The sequence below is a fragment of the Anser anser genome, assembly GCF_964211835.1.
Source record: "Anser anser genome assembly, chromosome: 18".
In the NCBI taxonomy this organism is placed as follows: domain Eukaryota; kingdom Metazoa; phylum Chordata; class Aves; order Anseriformes; family Anatidae; genus Anser; species Anser anser.
In genome coordinates, this window is record NC_139739.1 from 1280228 (window position 1) to 1305196 (window position 24969).

The 24969-nt window shown below is 44.0% G+C and overlaps 1 protein-coding gene across 1 annotated transcript in view; it reads right to left on the reverse strand.

The window, feature by feature from the left end:
• Nucleotides 1-24969, reverse strand: part of GRK3 (G protein-coupled receptor kinase 3) — a 70065-nt gene that overhangs the window by 20233 nt on the left and 24863 nt on the right. The window contains exons 3-10 of the mRNA XM_083803756.1: nucleotides 17304-17377; nucleotides 13991-14092; nucleotides 12730-12804; nucleotides 11034-11095; nucleotides 9858-9909; nucleotides 9173-9264; nucleotides 6290-6389; nucleotides 83-161 (exon numbers count right to left, since the gene is read on the reverse strand). Coding sequence (XP_083659882.1) covers nucleotides 83-161; nucleotides 6290-6389; nucleotides 9173-9264; nucleotides 9858-9909; nucleotides 11034-11095; nucleotides 12730-12804; nucleotides 13991-14092; nucleotides 17304-17377 — 636 coding nt within the window. The remainder of the gene's footprint in view (nucleotides 1-82; nucleotides 162-6289; nucleotides 6390-9172; nucleotides 9265-9857; nucleotides 9910-11033; nucleotides 11096-12729; nucleotides 12805-13990; nucleotides 14093-17303; nucleotides 17378-24969) is intronic.

Genomic DNA, 24969 nt, shown 5'->3' on the forward strand with positions numbered 1-24969 from the left:
CCCTCATTCTCCTCATGACCTCAGCTAGTCCTCCTGCCAATATTTCTGCAATACTGTCATCGCCTTCATTAACCTTGCTTACCATTCATCAGGTCCAGAATGAAACAGAGTTTGTCAGGGGTGTGGAAGGCATAGGTCATACACACTATAAAGGGACAGTCCTAGAAGAAAAGGAGCAAAGAGTTTTTATCAGGTAATAAGCAAATTACTACTTAGAGAAGCTAAAAGTAAACGTGATATTTTTGCTATGATACTTGCTAATATTCATAATAATTTTCTACAGCCATTTGTTTACTCATCTAGGCACTGTGATGTTTCACTTACAGTACAGAGATCTTAAGATTTTGCTACCTTATTTCAATACGAAAGTAAAAGGGCTATGAGGAGGTGAAGACTTACAAACTGCAGGTAGCATCATCATCTTCTGAAGGTTTCCAACTACAGAAGCTAGGGGTATTCTGGAGGCATTTACCACAGTTTGTGCTAGATACTCAATGAAATATACATTAAAGCTAACAAGCTTCAGACCATGAAGTGTAAAGGATACTGTTTCCCATGCCTGCATGGAGAACGCGCAACCATTGGAACGCTGATGGAGAATCTGAGTTGCATCGCGCACAAAATCCCCACGGAAAGAGAACTTTGTCCTTGCCTATACGTGCAACGCAGCTACGCCGGTAACACTCTGCCCACTCTGCTGAACTTCCCCGAGAGCTGCACAAACGTGACGGTCAGCCTCCTCCCACCGTCTGCTGCCCTTCAGCTCTCCAGCAGAGTTTGCAGCAGATGATTAAAAGGAACGTAAACACGTGAGGAAGGAAATCGCAGCTCTGCTTCGTATGTAATGCGAGGGAAGCAAGAACAACAAGGCTTGCACTATGCACAGAAAGCGAGTATGTGGGGGTGCAGATTTAAGAACGTCCCTGAAGATCAGCCAGGCACAGGGAGGGATGGCATGGATTACACTTCCACTTCTTGATGATTTTTAGCCCACATTCATACAGATGTTTAATACAAGCAGCCATAAAAAATACAGCTGGATAAACATCTCTACTGCAAATCATCTGCTCGGCAAGCTGTACACCTATAATGAAGGCACACTGCAAGAAACCATTGCAGGAAGCTGACAGACACTCCTCTCTTCATTAGGTCTGTATTTGATGCAAGCGGCTAATTAACAGCGATGGCTGTTACCTTGTTGATCCTTTCTCTGAAGCCCTAAGAAGCCAGGGCTGGTCCGACATTCTATAACAAAAACTTCAAGAACAGCTGTGCTGCCCTGGCAAACTGTACCATAAAACCGATATTTGAAGGTCTGACCCCAAACCACAGAAGCTGACAGGAAGACGAGCTTAACTGCTGACGAGCCAGAATGCCACGCAGGAAGCACAAATTTGACCTAACATAACTGAAACAATGTGTTAATTATTGCAGTACTGATAGTGAAAGCTCTGGGAGTCTCGAACAGGAACCCGCTTCCTTCCAGCCAAGAAGCAGCACAGCGCGGTGGCCTTGGGCCGCTGATAACGGAGCCGCGCGGCAGGATCCCCACCAGCCCCGGGACGGTTCACCTCAGTTCATCCTTTCGTAAGGCAACATCCAGTATATTTAAATAGAAAGCTTTGCACGCTCGTCTTTAATCCCCAGAGATTCCCAGATCTTGTGGGCTGGCCCCGCGGTAACGTTCAAACCAAACTTTGTTCCGTTGCGATTTATTGCTGACTGTGCGAATCCTCGTCCCAAGTACAACGCTGCTGAGCGTGAGCACGCGTTTGGGAAGCCCTGTAGGAAAGTGCATGGAAAATGCCTGGCTGCTAAATGGTCCCAGAAACAAGCACACTATAGGCAAGACAACATGGCACCTAATAAAAGATATTACTTCTTGTTATAAACGTTGTATTGCTCACAGCTGTAGACTAGCAGCATTATGACTTAACTTTGGAGCAAAAGCTTTAGCAGAATTATTGTTAGCTTTCTGAATTAACTGGATAATTCAGACACATCCCTAAGCGGGCTTCCTAAACCCTCAGAGCAATCGAATCATCCGAAAGGATTTAGTATTATAATCTAAACAACATAAAACAAGTAAATAAATATATAACTAAAAGGATGTTCCTATCCCTGAAGACGATATGCCTAGATTTTTATGGAATCCATTTTTTTAAAAAAGAAATCTGTAAGCGTAAATGCGACGCATAATTCATTTTTCTGTAAGCTTTCCTAATTTAATCACTACCCTCTCACTGTTTAACAGAGAAAATATTGCAGTAGTGCCATATTTTTCTGACAGAAAAGCCACTGCAAAAGAGTATTTCCCAGCATAAAAATAAAAAGCTGTATTTTTAAAAAATGAAACATAAAGCAATAAAGGATATTTCCCAATAAAATAATATTTCAGAGCAGCACTCAAGCTTCTGTTGTGAAAAAATATAAATAACAGTATGACAACATTGTGTAGATTAAAAACAGTGTGGAAACAGTTCTTTATATCTAAACAATTCTGGATTAAGTCCAAAAACCGCAGACGACAAATTTCTGGTAATAAATCACAGGGAAGGCAAAAAAAAAAATTTGAGCATATATCTTAAATTGTAGGTATGTGATCTTTGAAAGACCTTAGCGCACCAGCTTCAGAAGCAAACCTTTGGTTCTGACCCCTGCAGCAGGCAGGCGCAGCCCGCCCGTAGCGCAGAGCGGCGCGGTCAGCAGCAGCGGCTCCGCGCCGTGGTGGCTGCTCTCTCTCAGAGATGTGCAGGTCGGTGCCTCTGGTGCGGGGAGAAGACCTGCCTTTCCGACAGGGGGCAGGTCTTTTGGGGGGGGCAGACTGCACATTTTGGGGGGCAGATTCCACATTTCGAGCATAATTAAGACTCCCACAAATCTCGGTACATACAAAAATAAGGTACCTCCCCTCACAGGGGGGAAGAAAAAAGACTCTCAATCTCAGCTGTTCTATTACTCAGCCTGTCCACTTTTGCTGCACATAACTTATCTTTATCATCGCTTTAACGTTATCTTGAATCCAGCCTTCTTTTTGTCAAATGACCCCCAAAAGAGCTGAAAAAGCTTAACTGGCCCACAGCAGCATGGAGCCCCAGCCCTGCAAGGCTGCTGGTCGTGCCCTGGGCTGCCCGCACCACCACCTTGTGCCCTCCGGCCAAGGATTTTGTGAACAACCCCCTGCTTCCACAAACAGCACCTCTGGCAGGTGGTTCTCCTACAGTCCATCAGCAGTGGTGGTCTCATCGATTCCTATGTTCCTGTTTTTGAATTTTAGGCAAATACTGGGTATTACAGAAACGATTTTTTTTCTTAAAACAGGAAGTAAAATATTTTCCTTATTACGCTGTCTTCTAAGAACTTCAACGTGCTTTTCACGCCTCCAGACTGAAAGTCAATATGGGAGAGGAAGACAGGGCCGGTGTCTTGCAGAATAGGAACGAGAAGCCCGAGCAGTTCATCTGCGTTACACCACGGGTCGATGACAAAGCAAATACACCCATGGAGAATCCAAGCAAGGCAGAGCCCCCGTTTTGTGCTGCTAGACAGCTCCTGCGCCCCACAGAGGTGTCCGTCGTGATTCTGGCCGCATGGTTTGAACCATCTCTGTGAGCAGCTACTGTCACAACACGGCCACGACGTACTCGGGTTTGGGAGCTCCCTGTTCAAGAAGTAGTTGTGAACGCCAAAATCTTAGGTGGGTTAACAAAAATGATTACACAGACGTATGTGTAATCTGCACAGCTGCTATTATGTATTTTGCAAAGACATCTGGATTCCCAGTTACGTGACTAATTGTGCTAAAATGAACTTCCCAGTTCCCCGGCTGCTCTGGGCAGCGCTAACTCCTGCCACTGGGGAAGGCGGGCGCCACGCGAACCCGACGGCTTGCGCTTGGGAGAGGAATGAATCATCTTCTTCTACCGTTTTCATAACTATTTAATTCTGCAAATCCAAAATGCTAGAGCATTTCTGGCAAGGGCAGGTGTATCTAATCTGAATTGATGGCATTTTGTATAAAGTCTCTTTTCAAGCTCTCTTTCTGAGAATGTAAAAGAAGTCACTAACGAGCTGCTGATGCTTACCAGAACAACAAGCTGCTTGTCTTGCTTTTCTGTTGCTAAATGCCTTGCTAGGTGCTCTCCTATCAGCAAATGAGCTCCACCATTATCAGCCTCACAAACCATTTTCTTTGTGAATCGTTAGACATGGAAATTTACATTCGGTGCTGGAGCAACAGAGTCACAAATTGAAGTAAGATGATTATTATTAATTTGCCTAAATTTCTTCTCTAGTCTCCACCACAGAATTCCTTCCACCCCACTGGCTCTCAGGGCTGCCAACACCTCTGTACAAGCTGCAATTTATCCCTGGTGACAAAAGTTAACCGGACTAAAAAGTCATACTGATAAACCCAGCTCAGCTCTTACGAAATTGTTCCAACGCTTAATTTCAGAGATAAAAGAACAAATAAATACTCTCCAGTCCTTCTACCTCCATTTTCATACAAAATGTAAATGCCATTCTGTGTGGAAGGAAATGCCTTTTAATGTCAGTGCACGACTGCACTTCTCCAGAGCAAGGCCGAGGCAGGGGAGGAGGTTCTAATGTGGGACACGTGAAGAACCACCTCGTCCTTCCTTCGGAGCTTTGCAGTGAGGATAAAGCTAACCTCACGATGACACCTTGATGTGTACCTTCCCTAATTTCTGTTTTAGGATGTGCTGTACCAGAGCGTTTCTAACAGCAGAGGAAAATTATCTGAGGAGTGGCAAGAAAAGTTCAGAAGCTAACCTTCTAGGGACAAAAGTGCCAGGAGCTCTCCTGTCAGTCTGCACCACAAAGGGCCTCAGGTGCCTACCGCAGGCTGAGAAGCACCCAGCGGTGTCAGATTCACAGCGCTTTTACTTGACAATAATAGGGCACTGTTTAGCAACTAGAATTCTGTATTGATACGCAAACCCAGAAAAACAAGCCTCCATTTTTCAAAGCCAGGTCTGCAGAAGACCAGGGCCACCAGACCAGCGCTCCCTCTGCAGCCGCCAGCAATGGGGGCGCAGGCCCAGGCTCCTGCTGGGGAAGGCACCTGCAGGCCCCACGAGACCCATGGGTTCCCCCAACTTCACAGGACCCCAAGGATGCCGGGCATGCACTTAAAGGTGGACATAAAGGACAACATCAAACTAAGTACATCACAAGTGAGATTTCAAAAAAAAAAAGGAATCAGCATTTACTAATCCTTTGGATAATGCAGAACCCAGATCAGGATTTATATAATCTCCACAAGATACCGATCGTGGCTCTGTGAGTAAAGCAGAATGTTTTCTCTCTGCTGTCTCGTAAAGCGAAGCAGTAATCCTCGGGCACTGCAGACACTATGCCGATTGCACACCTGTTGTCCAACAAGCCTAGAACAAAATCACACGCAATTCCTTCTCGTGCTTCAACTAGGCTGGGAAAAGGGGATGTGTTTACATTAAGCTGCAAACCGAACGCTGAATTCGTACACCACAATAGTTATGAGGAAAATTAACCTTTTTACCAACTTCACAGGTAACCATGGTGATACGAGCTGATTTCAAGTTTTGTTTAATGAGGCCGGTGTACTCAGAAGGCTCTGGCACTTCAAAGCCTGCTCCGAAGCTGTGTGAGCACACTGCTGAACTCCTCTTCTGCGGGCAGCGAGGCGCAGTCTGCTGAAACTACAGCCAGCGGGGCTGCTTTTTATGCACACTAGTAACACAATTTTAAATAGACTCGTATGCTAGATGGGCAGACTTACTTTTTACATCTTGATAGCTACTTGGCTGAAGTAGATAAAAACAAAACGGGCAAACTGGGTAAGATAACATCAGAGACACAGGAAAAGGAGGAAGAACTTGTAACCGAAGTTTTTTTTTTGTGAAATAGCATCTCATGTTCTACAAAAGTATTATCTAACTACAGCAGAAAAGGAAATTTTATTTACAGACAGAATAATGTTTTGGAAAAGTTTCATATATAAATACTTGCAAAAGGAATGTTAATACATTCAGAAAACTAAGTGATAGAGAGAGAAATGGGAACCTCCTCAAGCCTTCTTCACCTGAGATGCTCATTTCTACAAGCACCCAACGAGGAACACAAGCTTGCTCTTTCATCCTTACTTCAGACACATTGCTAGAATCACTGGGAAGGTTTCCGGGGGGAGGTTAACTTTTGCATGTCACAAAGCTGAATTGATGAAATATGTTTTATACATAACAGTTTTAATATCATATGCAAAAAAATAAGAATAATGAGTACTTACTCCTGTACTGACAAGAGACAGCATAATTCTTTCATTTAAGGCTAATGTTTCTCCTTGCTTCATCTTGATTCTCTTCTTATCTAAACATTTCATTGCATACCTGAAAATATTAACCATTCAGAAAAAGCACCAAAAAAAAAATTCCTCCTATACTCAGTATTATTCACTAGCAATTATGCAATGCTTATTTTAAGTATCCTGCAAGCAGGCTCTTTAAACACTTCAGCATGGTACTAAAAACACATCGTTACATGGCTAAACAAAAAAAGCTCCAAAATCTCACAGAATTAAAACATTTTCAACAGAAGCCTCCTCACAGACAAATGTGCTCTGACAAATAGTTCTGTGTCCAAACAACCACAGTGATATAGGAATTACATATGAAATACCCATTTTTCAATACCTACAAGCAAGGATTTGCAGCATGAATTAAGTAACAGAGACCTTATCACAGTTCTATTTAATTCTTACAATTTAAACTTTACCAGGAAAGCAATATCTTGAGTATACACTGAGTTTTTTTTATATGTTTATGTTTTTAAAGTATGTTTTCTACTCCCAAAAATGTTAGATATAAGAAAGCAAGCTTTTTAATCTTCTCCTACAATCTATTACAAAAGAAAGGCGATTTTGCTCAAAAACCAATGTTACCTTAACAACTGTCAAACAAGAGTAGGATGCAATACAGTCTGTGGGTATTTTTTCAAAACGTTAGGTGAACCTCCTATCAGCCAACAGCAGAGAAGGACAGGTATGTTCCTCCACGGAACAGTTCTAGACATGGGCAGCCACGGATTTTTAGGGCAGGGCCATTCATTTTAAAATAAGCTCAGGAGAATACCACGTTGCAGCACTGCATCAGTGCTACCGACTGCCTACGCTGCGACAGCTCCGCTCAGAACCAGGGCCTTGTATCACCTTCGCTCTGCACTTCGCCACCAGCGCTCCCAAAAAAGCCACATCAGTACTTGCCATGCATGTGTTGTGAGTGGGGAAGGGTGAGAGTGAGCGTACTGGAATCTGGAGTTTCTAAAACAGGGAATTTATTCACAGCACGTGCTCTTGCTGAGAAGTCAGTAGACGAGGACTATAAATAACATTTCACACGCTACCCTTTACTTAGCTTTGACGTCACTGCTCCAAGGGAATGACTGGGGCCGTTTCTGGCTGATGGAAATCAAGTATCTCATTCTTCTATCAGGTTACATGCTCACAAAGCACTGCTGTCCCTCTCCCTTTGGACTGCTTTCTGAATTGTATCTCTGGCCCCTATCTACATGTCCTTGAAGGAGGTGATGTGAAAGAAGCCTCAGGTGTATCTTTGTGGGTTAGTGAAACACCGATGGCATTTACCTTGGAGGGGTGGCTTCCCAAGCTCCTTGCAGGCAGTAAGTGCAGCAGAGGCAGCCATCTAGAGTGGACGGGATCTGGATTAGGGATGGGTAAACAGGTTTGGATTAAGAAAGAACTAAACCAAACCTCTACCCAGAAACCTAATCTAAGGTTTCACTTCAGATTTGAAAAAGGTTGGCTTTCCCACATTTCACTTTCCTTCACTCTATTTATACCTGAGAAAAACTGTCCTTTGCTTCCCCTGCTAGTCCCAAGGTTTATCCACCTCCTGCTATAGCAAAACTTGGCATGAAAATGGCTGGGAACCTGAGAACTACCTCTTCAGGGTGGATGCCTACTCAGTGTGGCTCAAGCTGAGTAAGATGTTTATTTTTGTACATAGACAAATTAATGAATTGTACATGGACCAAAAAAAAAAAGTACCAAAGCAAGAATAAAGACAGTATTGTTAGTAGTAGTATTAATATAAATACTTGAGAGGTCACTGCAAAAATACTGAGCGTGGCAGCAACATTAAGATGTCCTCCACTGGTTAATAGCTGAGAATTTTATTATTACCAAGGATGCTAAGCACATACAATTGCCAGTGAAGCCAGCTGTAACTGCAGAGATTTGGTGCTTCAAACATACCATGCTTATGTAGAATAGAAACATATAAGGATGGTCCCTGGACTAAAATTGTTAGGAGAAGAGCAAGATGAAAGAAAAAAAAAAAACACATCAAGAACAATTTGTTAAATCAATGCCCAGATGTTCAGAACAGGATTTAATAGGACAATAATGTCTAGAAATTGAAATCTGTTGATATGGAAAAGTGTATGAATGGTAAGACCAGAAAAAGAAAAACAGAGTTGATCTTGCAGTTCCCACCAAGAGCTCTATTAAACAAAATCCAACACTGGAACTATGTTCTTCCAAATGTAATCAAGCATCACTGCTTTTGCCAGTGAAACATGCGCTCATCAGGGCAGAAACTTATGCAATTACACAGATCTAAAGTACCATATTCAGTCCCTGCCCAGACATGACCCTACAGACTGATCAACACTGAGGTCATATTCCTATGTCATCCTCTAACACTATGTTAGCACCAACGAGGTGATAGGATCTGCTGCGAGAACAGCAACCTTCAGCAGATGAGAGATAACACCTCACACAGTCACCACGGTTTCCACAAAAATATCATTCAGCACTGTTAGGCTCTGATCCAGGAAATCATTTAAGCACATACTTAATTTTAAACACATGTGCAGTCTCCATTAATTTTGACAAGACCATTTAAATGAAGGACATGCTTAAGAACTCCACCAGACCGAAGCCCTGCTGCATGGCACATAACAGGATCAAATATCAAACAAAGCTTAAAGATGATCCAGAAATCTGAACCTCTTGGGATAAAATTTAATTAGGAGGAAATATACAGTAATTCGACACTGCTTTGCAGTGATTTTGTAAGAAATGACCGGAAGGATTTCCTTACATAGTTCAGAGTTTACAGCTATCTTTAAAATAAAGTGTGTATGTACTCACATTTTTCCAGTGTCTGCTTTTCTGCAACCATACACTTCACCAAATCCCCCTCTTCCAATTATTCTATGTACACTAAAATCATTCATGGTCAGCTGTAAGCAGGGGAGGAAAAAAAAGAAAAAAAAACAGACCAGTTTTTCAGTAAGAGGCTTAACTAAAGATATTTATATTGCATTTATTGTTTTGGTAAAAGGAGCTCCATTGTTTTTATTTCAACATACTTGCAAGCAATACTGTGTGGAGTACAACAAACAGTAAGGCAAATGAGACTGCTCTTGCTTAAGACTGACAGCCTTATAATGAAGCCTGCAGAAGAGGATGGCTATTCCTACACAGTTGTACAAGAGCAGTGTATAGGGACAAACGCAGAGGCTGAGGTAAGGCATGCTGGGGACAATGCTGGAGCTGCGGGTAACAGGAGACTGGTGGCGTGGTGCTGTGAAGAAGCAATTCAAGCAGTTCAGCTTCTTCCAGCTATTATAAAAATCATAAAGCTATTAACCAAGACAGGCAGGGGGGTTGTCCAGAAAGGAACTGTGAGGACTACACATCTAAGAATAGAACAGCAGATCAGTAACATTCACTGTACTTCTTCATAAGGCCTTTGAAGAAGCAGTATTCAAAACTGATCGTTTTCTTTCTTATATCTGCCTTTGACAAGATAAATATATGTGTAAGTACTTACATGAATATTTAGCTCCACATTTTTCCATTGACAGAATCTAGTAAACTTGTCACTGTAGGAAAAAAAAAGGTTTAAAAGTTAGAAAAAGTCAGTACTCTGATATTGAAAATAAAATTTGCGATTACATATGTTGTGATCTTTACCAAATGACAGCCTTCCTTTTTAAGGACTGCAATCTTACCCCACCAAAAAGAGGCAGTACGGATTTAATACTTCACAGCCTTATAAGAGAAAGCTATCAGGTAAGATCATTGCTGTAATTGGAAATGCTCAGTATGTTATACATCTCTCCTTCAGCATGTTTTTAATTTTTTAAAAACAAATAAACTAACTTTGGGACTTACAAACAATCAAATTACATAAAGAGACAGATAATTATAGGAATTGGACCTAACAAACATTTAAATTATATAAAGACAAAGTTAATTATAAGAAAACAGAGGCAGCTCCATTTATGTTAATGAACCTTTATATACTCTGAGGAATGTTTTAAACCCATATTTATCTTAAAATGGGGGGAAAAAATCCCACAAGGTGTCACCAAAAATAGTTTCCTGTTCCTACATAAATAATTCAGTCTTTATTTTCGAAGTAAGAAATAACAGTTCCATGGAGACATTTTTACAGTTACATCCATTTGACTGCAGAAGACCACCACATCATTTTACACAGTGTGTCTGGCTGCAGCTGGATGAGAGCTGAACTCTGCAGACCCTGCGCACACACTCAGTTCCACCAGCGTTAGAGGGCTGTTCGGCTGACCAAGGTCTATGCCTCTTTTCCTTTCCAGATGTTTTCTGCCTAACTGCAAGGTGCTCCAGCACCAAACAGAAATACTGGGTCTTTCGGTCACACACAAGAGATGGCTACTCCTGAGATCGTCCCACAACAACATAGTTCTGTGCTTTTAAAACTTTAAGCTCAGACTGCAATCCATTATTGCTGCTGCACAGAGCAACAGAATTATCTACGAATAAAATTTTGCCACTTATACATCCTGACATTAATCTTGATATACAACAAAGCTAGTCATCTGCAAAGCCTACTGATAATACACTAAGTAACCAGTACATGAAGGTTACTAAACGTTTTTAGCCTTATTTTACAGCAATACTCAAGGGACCTGACTGCCTGCTACAGCAGGTAGAAAGTTCACGTAATAGGTCACGTTCATACCTTTCCATGAATTTTTGAAATATTTTTCCTCGGAGGCTATCACAAATTTCTTCTATATATGGCTAAAAAGGATTAAGAAACACATTTAATATTTAAGTAGACAACAAACTGATTATGCAACCCTACCCAATACACACAATTCACATGCCAAGTTTTGAGAACCTCTGAAGTTCACAAGCCAATGTCTAGCTTGCAAAATCTGCAGTGACTCTAATTCCATACGCTATTAAGAATTCTTCCACGCTGTACATCAGCCCTTTGTAACTACAGCATTTACTGTGTTTGCCTTGAATAAGGCTAAGTGAAGCATTTAAGCTTCATTTAGCTTTCCAAGTCTGAGCAGGTGCTCCGAAGTCAAACACAAAATATTTTCATGAGCTAGAAAACCTTAAACATTTCCCTTGTGGGGAGCTGTATGAACCCTTTGTACAGCACCTATCTACGGACAACAATTTCTACAAAGCAGTCACAGTACAGCTCTTCTTTTCGGTATTTGAACGGAACACCTGGTCACTCCTGTGCAGCCTGTACTTGCCAGAGCTGCTGCCACGCTTCATCTTCCTGGTGCTTCTCTCCTCTCAGACCTTAGAAAGAAGTCAGCACCTCCAGTTCACAAGTGACTTTTTCTAAGGAGAAATACTTTCTCCTGATGCGTGATGGCATGCAGTGATCTCAAATCCCAACCCAATTAGCAGTGAGAGATAACTCCAGCAATGTAGTTATCAATTTGTCAGTTCACCTAATTGCAACATTAAAAACAGTTCACTGAGCAGAAAGAAAAATCAGGCAGGGGCAATCTGCACATTTTTGCAATATATAAGAATACTTAGGATCTACATCAAAGAAATTGAAGCTTATATGCATCCCATGATTGATGAGGTTCATTATCTGCACAAACAAACTGGTTTAATGCAACTAACTATAAAAGTTAGGAGAAATCTGAATTTCCTGTTTTGTACCAATCTGTATTAGAGCTGCAACAATTTTAAAAAAAAAATCACTTCTCATTTCTTCATTTTCTAAAGTAAATAAAATCATAAAACATGAATAATTTTGCAAATAAGCCAGGATAGCATTTCTTCTTGTACACAAAAGAGGATATGCAAATCTTATACTCTCTTAACAATTCAGAATTTTAGAAATATTTTTTTTAAAGCACCAAAATTTTAATGGTAGAGAAACTCCTGTTTTAAAAGGTAACTTTTGATAGGATTTTGTATTGTGGAAAGACCAAAACACGCAAGTTAGTACGAATGCTTAATTCCTCACTTTAATCAACTATGAATAAATATATCTTTAAATCAAAGAAACAGGAAAAATGTTTTCAAAGATTTTACATTACTGTAACATTAAGGCAAATTCTCCACTATACAGTTTGGTTTATGCTAACAAGAAGTGTATCTTCCTGATGTAAAGTGACTTACTCTAAAACATTTAATGGCTTAAAATTACAGAAATTTGAAAACTATTCTGTTCATACACCAAGGTATAGTAAGCTTTCATAACTGTGCTTACAAATGTTTTAGATACAAAGAAGAGTAATTTATAATTTTTATTCAACATAGAGAAACGTACTGGTATCACTGTTACACAGAATATTTACCAGTACCATTTTATTGTCTTCTTAAGTATTATGCACAAAGTCACTTACTGTCAAATAAGCGAAGAAAACTTCAACAGACTGTCTTAACCTCACCTGAAAAAGGCTGGCTGGCACTTGTTTCTTGGATAAATGTGTTTGTACATGATCTACAGCTTGTTTCGAGAAAGGCTTTTGGAAAAAGAAAAACAAAGATTACCAACACAGTTGGAAATGTTTCATTTACGGTTTACAGCACTGTTCGTTTAACCATATGAAAAGATAAATATACATAATTTAGAATGAATGCAATATAGCTTCTCTGAAGTATAGTATTGTAAAATTTGCAAAATGATGCAGGAAAACAATGATTCTAAAGCTGGAAGGCAGGAGTAGGGAAGATGAGAAGAAAGGAGAAGAGAAAAGGCTAAATGATGCTATTTTGACAAATCCATTAAAAAAGAAAAAAAAACATATCCAGGGACAGTTCTAGATAAAAGAGATGAGGTGGACTTTTCAGTACTACAGAGCCAAAAACGCATGCTTAACAACAGCACTGCTTAAACCCTTCACCCAAAGAAACCACACAACTAGAGTAAAACACGCTGCAAATTTGTCTTTTAGATAAGAGCAAGTCGAAGTGTTAAATACAGCTCAGTGGGCCAAGGCTTCAGCTGGAGGAAATGCGTGCTTGCCTTGACTCTGTCAAAGCCGGATCTGTCACAACACAGCCCCATGTCTTTAACTTGCCATACTGCAGCTAAAAAGTGCATTGTCTCTAGTTCAGCGTGAAAGACTGCTTATCAAACAAATCCAAAGAGAAAAAGCTCTTGCGTGATCGGTTTTAGACACAATATAAAACTTTGCTCTGAGCTTTCAGGGATATCAGAGATCGACATCTCCACTGCTCTGTAGAGCCTCGCAGCTCGCATCTCTTTGAGCTCTGGGGGGCACGGGGATGTTGTGGGTTGGGAGGGACAGGTTAATGCACGCTAAGTGTGCATACACGCACACACCTACACCCACAAACCGTCTGCACTCATTTTACAATATTTTACAATAGAGGTTTAGTTTAAAGAAATACAAATCTCCAACTAGGTCCTTTGCGTACCACCAAGGTTAAGCAAACTTGGTGGCACACACCACGACTTTACGCTTCGTTGCTGAAAAAAACAACAAAAACCCACGCTGAATTCAGCCAAACCCAGATCCACGGGCTTCAAACTGAAATCCACAGCATTACTAGCACCTGCAGAAACAATCCATTCTGCAGCACTTTTAATTGTTTTCTGAATGAACTAGCAGTTATTTTGCATTTTCATGGCTGTCAAGCTACTCCAGCCAGCCAAAGAGCAGTGTGAAATTTGGGGATACGCACGTGCGAACAGGACAGGAGCTCCTTCATGATGTAAGTGTCGTAAATCTGCCGACTTCTGGTCAAACGCTCATCCTCAGAATCCAGTTTCTCATATTCTTTTATCTGCAATACCAGAGAGAAGGAGCCGTCAGATGAGCACATTTTTAATGCTTTTCGCTCATTTGGTAAGAACAGGACTTTGCTTCGGCTGAAGTTTTATTTCACTTTATTGTCTTCTTAGGTGAAACTCATAAGGAAAAGCCACGCGCAATACCATAGTTACGAGTGACGTTAGATTTCCCTTCTAATTCTTTTTTTTATGCAAGGAAACTCATTTGCCTAAAACTCCTACGAAGCTCTGCGTCCTCCACCTGAGCATGGCCGCGCTGCAGCAGCGAGTTCCCCCCGCTTAGCGTTTGCCCCGCACGCCCCTGCGCAGCTGGGCCGAGCAGGCACAGCAGCGTCACCGCAGGTCTTCTTCTCCCCACTGCTCAGCTCGCGGATGGAGGGCACTGGCCTTGCCCCGTAACACTCGGGAGCATGGACCCTTTCTCAAATGATTTCGCTCGATGCTCTGAATGTCCACCGCAGAGCAGGACGAGCCCTTCCCAGCTGCGCCCTGCTCCAGGTGCCCACGGCACGCTCGGTGCCGATGCCCGAGAGCAGACAAAGCGTGCTTCAGAGCCTCCCGCGGCTCAGCCACGGGTTGCCCCCGAACCCTGCGCGTGGTGAGAAAGGCGACTTCACAACACACACCACGATTCTGCGGGTGTGACCAGCACTCAGCGCGCCCGTGGGCAGCAGCAGCGGTCCCACGGGGCCAGCTCGCAGAGTCAGGCGGCTGGGACACCGCCACGCTTTCCTAGGGACAGTAAGGATTTAAAAAAAATGTGTTCTGCCTCCATTTCACAATAAACGTTTCTTGTTGTTGTTGTATCATTCAGAAGCTGCTCCACTTACGGGATGAGCTCTTGAACAGGTCTCCACGTGACAAACTCAGAGCGATCTATCTCTGAAGGTGGAACACCGTAATTAAGCCAGTATTTTTCCAGCTGTAGTCCTCTTGTTTGCTGACAACGATAAGGCAACAGTTCTACCACAATTCGCCATCTGTGACTACTTCCCCCTTGGGATCATTTTATAATTAAAATGATTCAAAACATCTTTGCCAAAGAAATGTTTTTTTTTTTTTAATTAATGCAGTGCCTCAAAATAATTAAAAGTACCGGAGAAACCCTGATGCATTTCACGTGAACGCAACCTGCTGCCCTCCAGAGTTCGGCTTTAAGCCAACGGCACCTAACGGCACCTAACGGCACCCAACGGCACCCCGCGGCCACGCTGACGCCGTCAGGTTTTATTACAAGCACAGCCTGCCTCTGCTCGCTGCAGCTCCCTCGGCATCGCCCAACCCAGAGGTACCGCACAATGTCATCGCGGATTTCAGCGCCTCCCCAGCGAACTTCAGCTCACCTTCAAGAAGCATCTGACAAAGTATCTTCTGAAATCAGAACGTGTTAGTTTTCAAGCACCTTGAGGCTCTTTTTTTTTTCCTTTTTTTTTTTTTTTGAAACCGATCTGGATGAATCACATCCACTTAAATGCCTGATCGTGACTTAAGCTGCAGTAATGTGAAATCCCTGGAGTACGGAGCCCTTCTACATCAAGTGATTTTTAATGTAGCAATGTACTCAAATTATTTTACATGTAATAAATGCAGTAAGTAAATCAAATATATTAAAAAAAAGAAAAGCTTCTGAATCCAGTACGTCACAGTAGAAAACACAATGAACCCTCTCTTTAAATATCTTTAATGGGATTTTTCTAAAAGTGCATGACAAAGCATTTAAAATCTTTTTAGGCAACACTTTGCTAATAACCTAAAAATACAATTTCAAATTGTTTCAGAGGTAAAGAGGTAGCTAAAAATATCTTGCTAAACAATCTGTTACAACTCGCCTTTTTGATTACTTATGACAGTGATACCTTCAGCGTATAAAAAGATGGAAACGAAGGAAAAAAAAAATCCCCCTTTACTGAAAGCAAGTATCTAATTTGAGTGGGGGAACAGCGTATCGCTAAGGATTTATCTCCAAACCGATACCAGCTTACCCTCTTTTGTGCTGTTAGCCCACTAGCAAGAGGTATTTTAAACTCATCAGCTTGATAGCAATCCAGACAAAAGGGTATCTCAGGCAGCACTTCTAATTAATACAGAGCGATACGGGCTGTATTTCAACAGCACGCGTGCGTGTGTTAGCCAGGACCAGCACCCGTGATAGGGTTAGCGACAGCCCTGCCCTGCGCGTGCCGCACAGCCGGCGGGGCGGGAATGGGCCGGGGGGACTCCACCGGTGCCCTGCGTGCCCCCCCCCGAGGGGTGCCACGAGCCCTTCCCGTGCCCTGCTGCAGCACCGCCTCCGGCACTAGCGCCTGCCTCGGGCAGCCGGCAGGTCGCTCCTCGGGCACCCTGCAGGTCGCTCCTCGGGCAGCCGGCAGGTCGCTCCTCGGGCAGCCGGCAGGTCGCTCCTCGGGCACCCTGCAGGTCGCTCCTCGCAGGTGCCCTCTGCCCTCTCCCACCTGCAGAACTCGACAGGGCGCTTGTGCTGCCCGGAGGGTGCCCACGAAATGCCAGGAGCTAGCACCAGCCCCCTCGAGCAACGCCACGGGCGGCTGTAGTTTGCTGTCTTTTCTACAGCCAAAAGGGTGCCAGAGGAAGGCGTGAAGCACCTGAGTGTGCACTCCAGTTCCGTTGCCTTCTCTACAAGCCCTGGCAGCCTCTCAAAATCAGCTCCAGACAACAGGGCACCATCTTCCATCCGGAGAGATGCTACAAAGAAAGAGGCACCCCGTGGCCGGGCACAGGGAAGGTTTTTGTAGGTCCAGTCCGACTGCAACGATTCTGCTCTAAAAACTCCAGCAGTAGCTTTTAAAACGCCTTGCTAACTTGAGTTTAATAAAAAGACAAAGTTGCAGAATATGCAGATAAAACCACTGCCAGAAGTTATGCAATTTTTTTCTGCAAACACTCCATTTTCTGAATCTTGACTATTTGCCCAATAAGACGACAAAAAAATCACCTGCACCACTTTCATAACATAAGCTGGACATACCAAGTGGATGCAATAGTTAGATTACTACTTGTAAGTCTCTTGTACTTGCTTAGAATGATAGTTCTGCTCCTTTCCAAGTGTTACCATACAGCACACCGTCTCTTGCAAATCGACCACCCCACCGTGAAGCCGGAACAGCCCAGGGCACGGTGCGGCCTCGCGTGCCCCTCCAGCCTCCCTGCCTCCCTCCCAGCCCCGCAGCTCAGCCAAAGGCAGCTTACCTCTTCGTAAAACTTCAGCTGAGGGACAGCTTCATCGATTTCATTCATGCAATAGTCTTTAAAAAGCAAAAATCCTGGAAAAAAAAAAAAAAAAAAGATATTTCTTTTTTTCCAGAGAAAAAATGTAACATTACCATGAAAACCTGTAAAAAAGGGTACAGAAAACCTCTGCTAACTTGATGGACTGTATCTACCTGTGTAAATATCCCTAATTGCCACAGCTCAGGGATATTAATTATCAAGCGAGTCTACAGCACTCTGAACAGAACAGGATCGTAAAACTCTCCTCTCCCAGAGGTATATTAAGCACATTCCAATTTCCACCTGCTGAGGACTTTATGAGGTGTTTACATAACGCACGGAAATATTCCATTCCTCTTCACCCGTCAGATCCTGGAGGTTTTTTCGGAGCAAAACCCGGTATTATCCACGGTGGCTTTCCTGTTTGTTTGTTTTTAACAAGAATCACCTACTTTAGTGATAAAAACCAGCTACTGCTCCAGCCTCGTTTTACAATTGCTGGTTAACATTACCGCTAATGGATTTTATGGCACAGTAAGTTGCATCAGCACCTTTACAGCTCCTTCGCAAGGACTTCAACGCACGACCTCTGCAGCCTGCTGATGAATACTTTCCATTTCAAGCGCTGTCCCCTGGAAGCTCTGCCCTTCCGCTCGCCGCGGGGCATCTGCTGCCCCAGCTCTCCTCCTTTTACTGCAGAGGGGTGCCGCGGCCAGCGCTGCCTGCGTGGGGTATCCGCGAGCCCCCTGGAGCTGTGACTGCGCGCGCTTTCAGCCCATTTCAGCAGGCAATACCTTTCCTTATTTAGCACCACTATGCGCTCCCTCGGGTCGCGCCCAGCTTTTGGAGGTAAGGCCGTAAAGCTGTCAGCCGGAGCACCGGGCAGCAGCAGGATGCGACCGGGGCCGGGCTGGGTGCTGCCGGCCACGTCCTGCTGCCCGCGCCGAGACGCGGTGGGTGCCCGAAGGACCCGAAGACCCGGTTCGCTGCGAGCAGCCCTTCTGTCCCCGAAGGCAGGCTTAACACGGCTAGCTCAGCTTCAGGTTCAGCAAAGTGCCGTCTTATTCCAAGGTATCTTCCAAGCCCCCTGTCTAAACTGGCTGTTTCAAAAGCATTTCCGAACAGAACCACTTCAGTAAACTTCAAGATATAAAACACCCTTTCCCACTTACAGAGTTATACCCAACAGATTTATTATTTTTTTAATTAAACATCATTGTAATTTAAACCTATGGCAAAATTATACTACCAAAAAAGTAGCACATCACTGTGTGCTCAGCTAAGAAATACTACAGCCACCTACAAAACCTCGTGTTTTCCACAGCGTACCATCTTTTAAAAAAAAAAGAGAGCCCACTTCGGCACTACGCAGCAGCTCCACTGCAGCACACAGGAGGGCATTTAAGGGCCAGCCACAAACGTCGTGTCCTTTCTTTCCACTCACCACCATCTGACGCTGTCAGAGACCCGAGTAAAACAAGTAACAAACTGCTCAGAAGCATCAGTCACAGAGGACAAAGAAGCAACACTGATCGGGCAAACAAAAGGTCTAATTTATGCATAATTAAAAGATTTATCGGCTTCTTGGTAGCCCCTCTAGCTATATGTGGACCCCAAGTTAAATTTCCTATTAGCAGAGCTTCTTTTTCCTGGGGACCCCTTGATAATTAGATACCAAACAAGGGATTATGGCCAGACAACTCCAATACTCATTTAGCTGATTAGGATATTTTGAAGATCACACAAACTGGGTTTTCCTCTCTAAATAAGGAAAGAAATCCAATTAAGAGATTCCCTTATGAGATTTTGCAACCTTTCTAATTATTCCCACCGAAAAGAATCATTCTTGAAATATTTCATAAACAATTGAGTACTTCCAAAAACCACAACCAAACCGGTTTGCTACTCCCTGCCAGCCCTTTGCAATGACAGTGCCTGTTTTGTTTGTTCGCTTTCAGCGCCTGTCTCGGTTGCCGTTCGGCTGGCAGGGCTCTCGATGGGGCTGTCCTCGGCCGCGAGCCGCACGTCCCAGCGAGCCGCCCCGCTGCAGCGGGGCACCAGTGCCTGCAGAGTCGCGGAGCATCCCCGCCGCCCGCCTGGAAACCAAGCACACCCCGACCCGCTCGTCGCCGGAGAATGCCGCGTTCTGCCCCGAAACGCGCGCAAGTTGTTCTCGCTAGGGAGCACAAATTTTCTGGCATCCCATCGTCTGCACGGGAAACGTGGCACAGACCCGATCTGATGCAAATCCGAGAAGAGAAACTGTGTATTTCTGGATCACGCAGCAGTGCCACTTGTGGACCTCAGCCTAACTCATTAACTCTTATTTTACACATGATCGAAACATAAGCAGCACAGAGCAAAATAGTGCTGAATAGACTGAACTTTTATTTGGACAACGAACCAAAGAAGATTACAGCCGGGTAATTAAGAGGCTGAAGAGTGGCACAAACAGCAATGAATGCAGTGAAAGAAAAATCCCTGGCTTGTTCCCAGCTCCTGGCTCCTTACCAAACAAACCCACAAACAAAATAAACCCACAAAGACAACTGTGGGAGGGGTGTGAAAATATAGCAACACAAATTTTCAACAATGCCATTCCAAACATTTTGGCCCTGTTCAATAGGACAGGGAACAAGGAACAATAACAGGCTTACGCTGGCCACATTAGACAGACCTCTTCTCACTAAGACATTTATTTTTTTTAATTGCACTGCTATGTTAAAAAAAACAATAGAGACATCCAAAACAAGAAGTTAGAAACCTTTATAGATCATTAATTTATCAGCTACTCACCATTATCTTTTGAGGAAAAATAAGTAAATTCATTCCCAGTAAAGAAGCACTGTTTGATAACAGGTTGACATAAAAAATAGATGTTTCTTCCTTTCAAAAACCCATTGACTGGGAGCATTTACGCACATATATATTAAGGCATACTGTACACACAGATGCACATGCACGTTACACAGTCACTAAGAAGTATTTCCCAAGACACACTTCTCATTAAGCAAGGCATGCCGAATGTCACCACGTACGAGTGGCGAACCCAAACCCAGAGCCTTTCTTTGGGGGCCACCAGACAGCAGCAGAACAGGCGCTGCGTCACAGAACCACGTCCCTTCAAAGAAAGGTTGCTGGTTTTTTGGAAGATCTGCTGTAACCAAAGCAGGAGGAGGATCGGGTACCGTAAGCTCGTGACACGCTCAGCTGCGTAGCTGTGGAGGCAGCTGGAGGAGACGAACCCACGGGATGGGATGGGAGGTCAGCAGGAAAACTTCATTTCCAGGGATAACGGGTCAGGGGCTGACGGTTAGGCACAAAGAAGGATCCGGAGACTGCAAAAGACAGACCTGATCCTGATGGAAACTCTTGTGCAGCCTGGAGGACAGGGATATTAAGGAAAAGTCTCTGGGGAAGCCTAGAAGCAAACAGATTGCCAAGCCAGGAGAGCAATTTGTACCGACAGAGAAAAAAAGAATCAGAACCTGCACCACCCAGTCATGAGCACTGCTCAGAGGAACCTAAACCTCCAAATGTTACATGCAATTCAACAGATCATGGGTAAATTCTTCATGGAAGAAGCCCTATTCCCTGATTTCTATCACTTCTGAACAATTGACCTTAAAATATAACCTCTTTCATGGCATGACTTCAAACGCAAATGTGCTCCCCCTGCCCGTCCCCACAGCCCCGCGTCCTCCCGCTGTCCCGAGCCCAGGCAATCCCATGACAGCTGCACGCTCGACACTACCAGCATTTCTGCTTCTCCTCCCGTTATATCCGTGGATTCTGCACTTCCACTGCAGCATAGAGGATACCTATCTCTTCTTTCACTGATGTTCTGAGATTGAGGGAAAAATTATCAGCCAGAAACCGTCGCTCTCAGATAATAGCAAAACTAATTGACAGAAGCAGCACTGAATAAGTGACAGTAGTTCTAAGAAGTTCAAGCAGAACTGACGAAAAGCACAATAAGCACAGTTAACTAGACACGTAAAAATACGAACAGAAAGCAGGAATTAAAAAAATGATAGCGTTAAGTAACAGATAAAAGGAACCAGCAATTACTTATGAAATAAAGATGTTGACAGCTTTTGGCTTTAAAGATTTCTTCCATACTATATAATTTCTGCAACAACCAGATCGCTAGTAGTAAAGGAAAAATAAATATATTTTTTAAAAGCTTTTTCTGGTAACACCGAGGTGATGGATGAAATCAGTGACACAGACGTGAGAACGAGGCAGCACCCAGCTCCCACCCAGCTCCGGGCATCTGCCTTCCCAGGCTCCGGACAGCAATTTTTTCACATTTTCTTCTGGCGGACGATCCTGTACAGCTAAGCGTGCCAGATGCCGTAATCTGCAGTAAATCTGGTAACAGGCAAGGCGTCTTTCAGGAAGGGATAAGGACGGCTCCTGAGGTTTGCAGCTCGGCGTTGGCTCGCGAACCTTGCACTGTGAAGCTGCAGCATGGCCCTCTCCTCTACGGTTTTAATAGGGAAACGCTGCCCTCTCGGCTGGTAGGGGTTAAAGCTGCCCTCCGGTGTTACACGGTTGCTTGTAGTTTTCCTGCCCTGCTACCACTGCTACTAAAGCAGGGTGCACCGGTACATCCCGTGGGCACCGGGACGGCCGTGGTGCTCGCAGCGAGGGCGGCAGCGCCAGCAAAGGGCTGCTCTGCCCGAGGGCTCGTTCCAGCTTCTGCCGTTTGCCACGGGTCTGAAGGTCACCTCTGCGTTCCTGATCTTCACCAGAATGTCAATTAATCGAGAGCACAGAATAATAATAATAAGATTAATGAGGAACTCTGTAATAAAACAGCCTTGGAAAAAACTACTTATCTAATCCTAGCTGGAATTTCATTAGCATCTGATTCAAATACCCTTTTAACAGGAGTAAACAAAAATCTTATTAAAACAAACAGAAGTGACTAGGTAGGACAGCGGGGCTAAAAATAGGTACATTTAGCCCTGATGTAAGTATTCACAACGCCACTGACTGCAAGGAAGCTGCATCTATTTGCAGCGGACCTGAACGCGGTCCAAAGCGCTGATGTAGACTCTTTCTAGTAAGCAAACTTGCAAATTAGAAAACAAAAATACCGAGCTGTTCCCAAATCCTAGCTAAACGTGCTGTGTATAAACACGGCATAATGAAAAACAAATGGGCAGTGACACGTGCACCGCGCTCGGCAAGGGCTCGCTGCCCGCCGGCTCCCAGCCCTGGCAGGAGCAGCTCCCACCCAAGCCTTCCCGACAGCCTCCCGGGGAGCACGCACGGCCGCTCTCTTCTTCGTGGCGTGCAACATGCAGGTTTGTCCCCGGTTTGGGGCACTTAACAAAGGTCCCTCCCTTGAGTCCCTCCGAGACCTCTCCCGATCGTTGTTTGGCTGAATTTGCACAGCAGACCCAAGGAGCCAGAGGAGGGCGACCAGAGAGGGCCAGAGCCCCGCGACATAGCTGCCAAGGGCACCCAGCGCAGGGCGGCATGCAGGAACAGCCAAACCCAACTAATGCAGCGAAAGCCTTGCACGTTTATTTGTTTTGTAACCACCTGAAATCGCCTTCAGCCGGCGGCAGGTCCCTGTTACGCCCCAAGGCCATGATGCGGACCCGCCGGGTAAGAGCCGTGCTCCAGCCGCTGCCCAGCACCACGCCAGGCCTTCCTGCTGGCAATCACCAGCTCCTCCTTTCGCCCCGGGTGGATTTTTCAGTTTGTCTCAAATAACGCAACCAGCCCGCCATCAGTTCCAGCACCAGATCTGGGTATCAGACCCAGAAAGTTAGGGACAGAGGTCTATTATCAAAGCACACAAAAACCGTGACTCGAACCAGCCTGCCGTTGTTACACAAGATCCAGTCAAGTTCAAGATCTTGTTCTGTGGGGTACCTGCGCTCAGTTGCCATAGCACAGGAGAATTAAGACCACCTGAAAGCTCCAGAATTGAGACAACCAAAGATTTCCTTCTTCAGGAACAAAGAGGCTTGCTGCTACCCAGGAAAACTCATCTGCGTAGGAATCACAGCTTTGGCTAGGTACAAAGCCACAAAAAAATCTCACAGCCCAGAAGGCACCACAGATTTCTCTACTATTCTTTCCAATTATGAGCTATTTGCCTTTAACCTGTTTTTTCTATTAGAGCCTAATGTACATTCACTTTTCATTAAAAATAATAGATCATAAATTAAAACATAACTCCGCATAAAAAGCAGGGTAAAAGAACAAATTATATTTTACAAGACAGCACTTGCATACAGTGGTGACGAGCACAGAACAATTTTCCTAGAACAGAAGCTAACCGAGCTGAAAGTAGTCTGCAAGTTGCCAGGTAGCTTGTTTAATAACTTCAAAAATCATTATACAAGAATAAATTTTGGGTAAAAAGTTTCAAGTGTCCCTAAAGACTATCCTTACTTCTGGGCATGTTTTCCAATGGCCTTAAATCCTGCTTGCGTTCAGCATCGCCTTGCTACCCCTCCAGCACGCCCATTTCAGACACTGAGGAGTATTCCCAGGCTGTCAAACCTCTGTCGATATTGGCTTACAAGGTAGAGGCTCTCGAAGCGCTAATACAGCAACTCATTGGGAGCATTCAGTTCTTATTCTGCTTCAAGCCCAGCAGAGCAGGTCGGAGCACAGCACTGGAGGTGGATTGCAGAATCTGCATTTCAGATGAGGCCGCCGCAGACTGCCTTCGCCTCCTGGCAGCGGCCCCGAGCTCAGCACTTCCAAAGGGCAGGACCGGCAGCTGTCAGGACGTCAAGTGGTGGCACGCCAATTCAAACGATAAAAGGGATTTTAAGGAAAAGGGGAAGATGCTTTATTTTTAACACATAGCTGCAAAATCATTCTAAAAAACTGATGTCTATGCTTCACTCGCTGCAATTGCCTCTGATCTTTGCCTCAATTAAAAAAAAAAAAAAGGCACACATCATCTTGGTAAGAGCTTTGTGAAATGCACCTCTGAATTTCTGAGCATACAATAGATCACTTTTCAAAGCCAAGAAAAGAACAGAATGGGCAGAACCTACCTCTGAGCCACTTTTAGTACATCTGTTTCACGCTCCGGTCTCCCCAGCACGCAGAATCCCAGCTGACAAAAGGAGACCGACACATACATTGGAGGTGGGGTATCAAAGGCATTGAACACATCAGAGGTGGGGGACAAAATATGGCTGCACAGAACAACAAGTGTCTCTGTAAGACTTCAAACTAATATCCCTAAACAAAGATATGTAAAAACATTCTGATTTTTAAGAGGACCGTGAAATACAGCATTGAAGCATTTCGTTTCAGTCAGTTGTTACAAAGAACGTGCTTCAATTCCTTTACTGGAGCTCATCAAGAAACAGAGGACTTGAGTTTTGTTCTTTTTTCACTTGTAAATATAAGAAACTCCCACCACTTTCACAAGTATGTGGTATTAGCAGCTACCAGCAAGCTATTAGCAGGCTAACAAGTATTAGCAGCTTTAAAATGTCGTGGTTGTTGTTATTTATCAGTTCCTTCCCCGCATCACAAGAATACTCAGTCCCTGTGAAGGATGTGACAGCTATTTTCTTGATCAATATTTTTCCGTGATACAACTTTTAACCACGCTGTAGACAGTGCAATAGCCCCTTGCTACCGAAAAGCACACCGC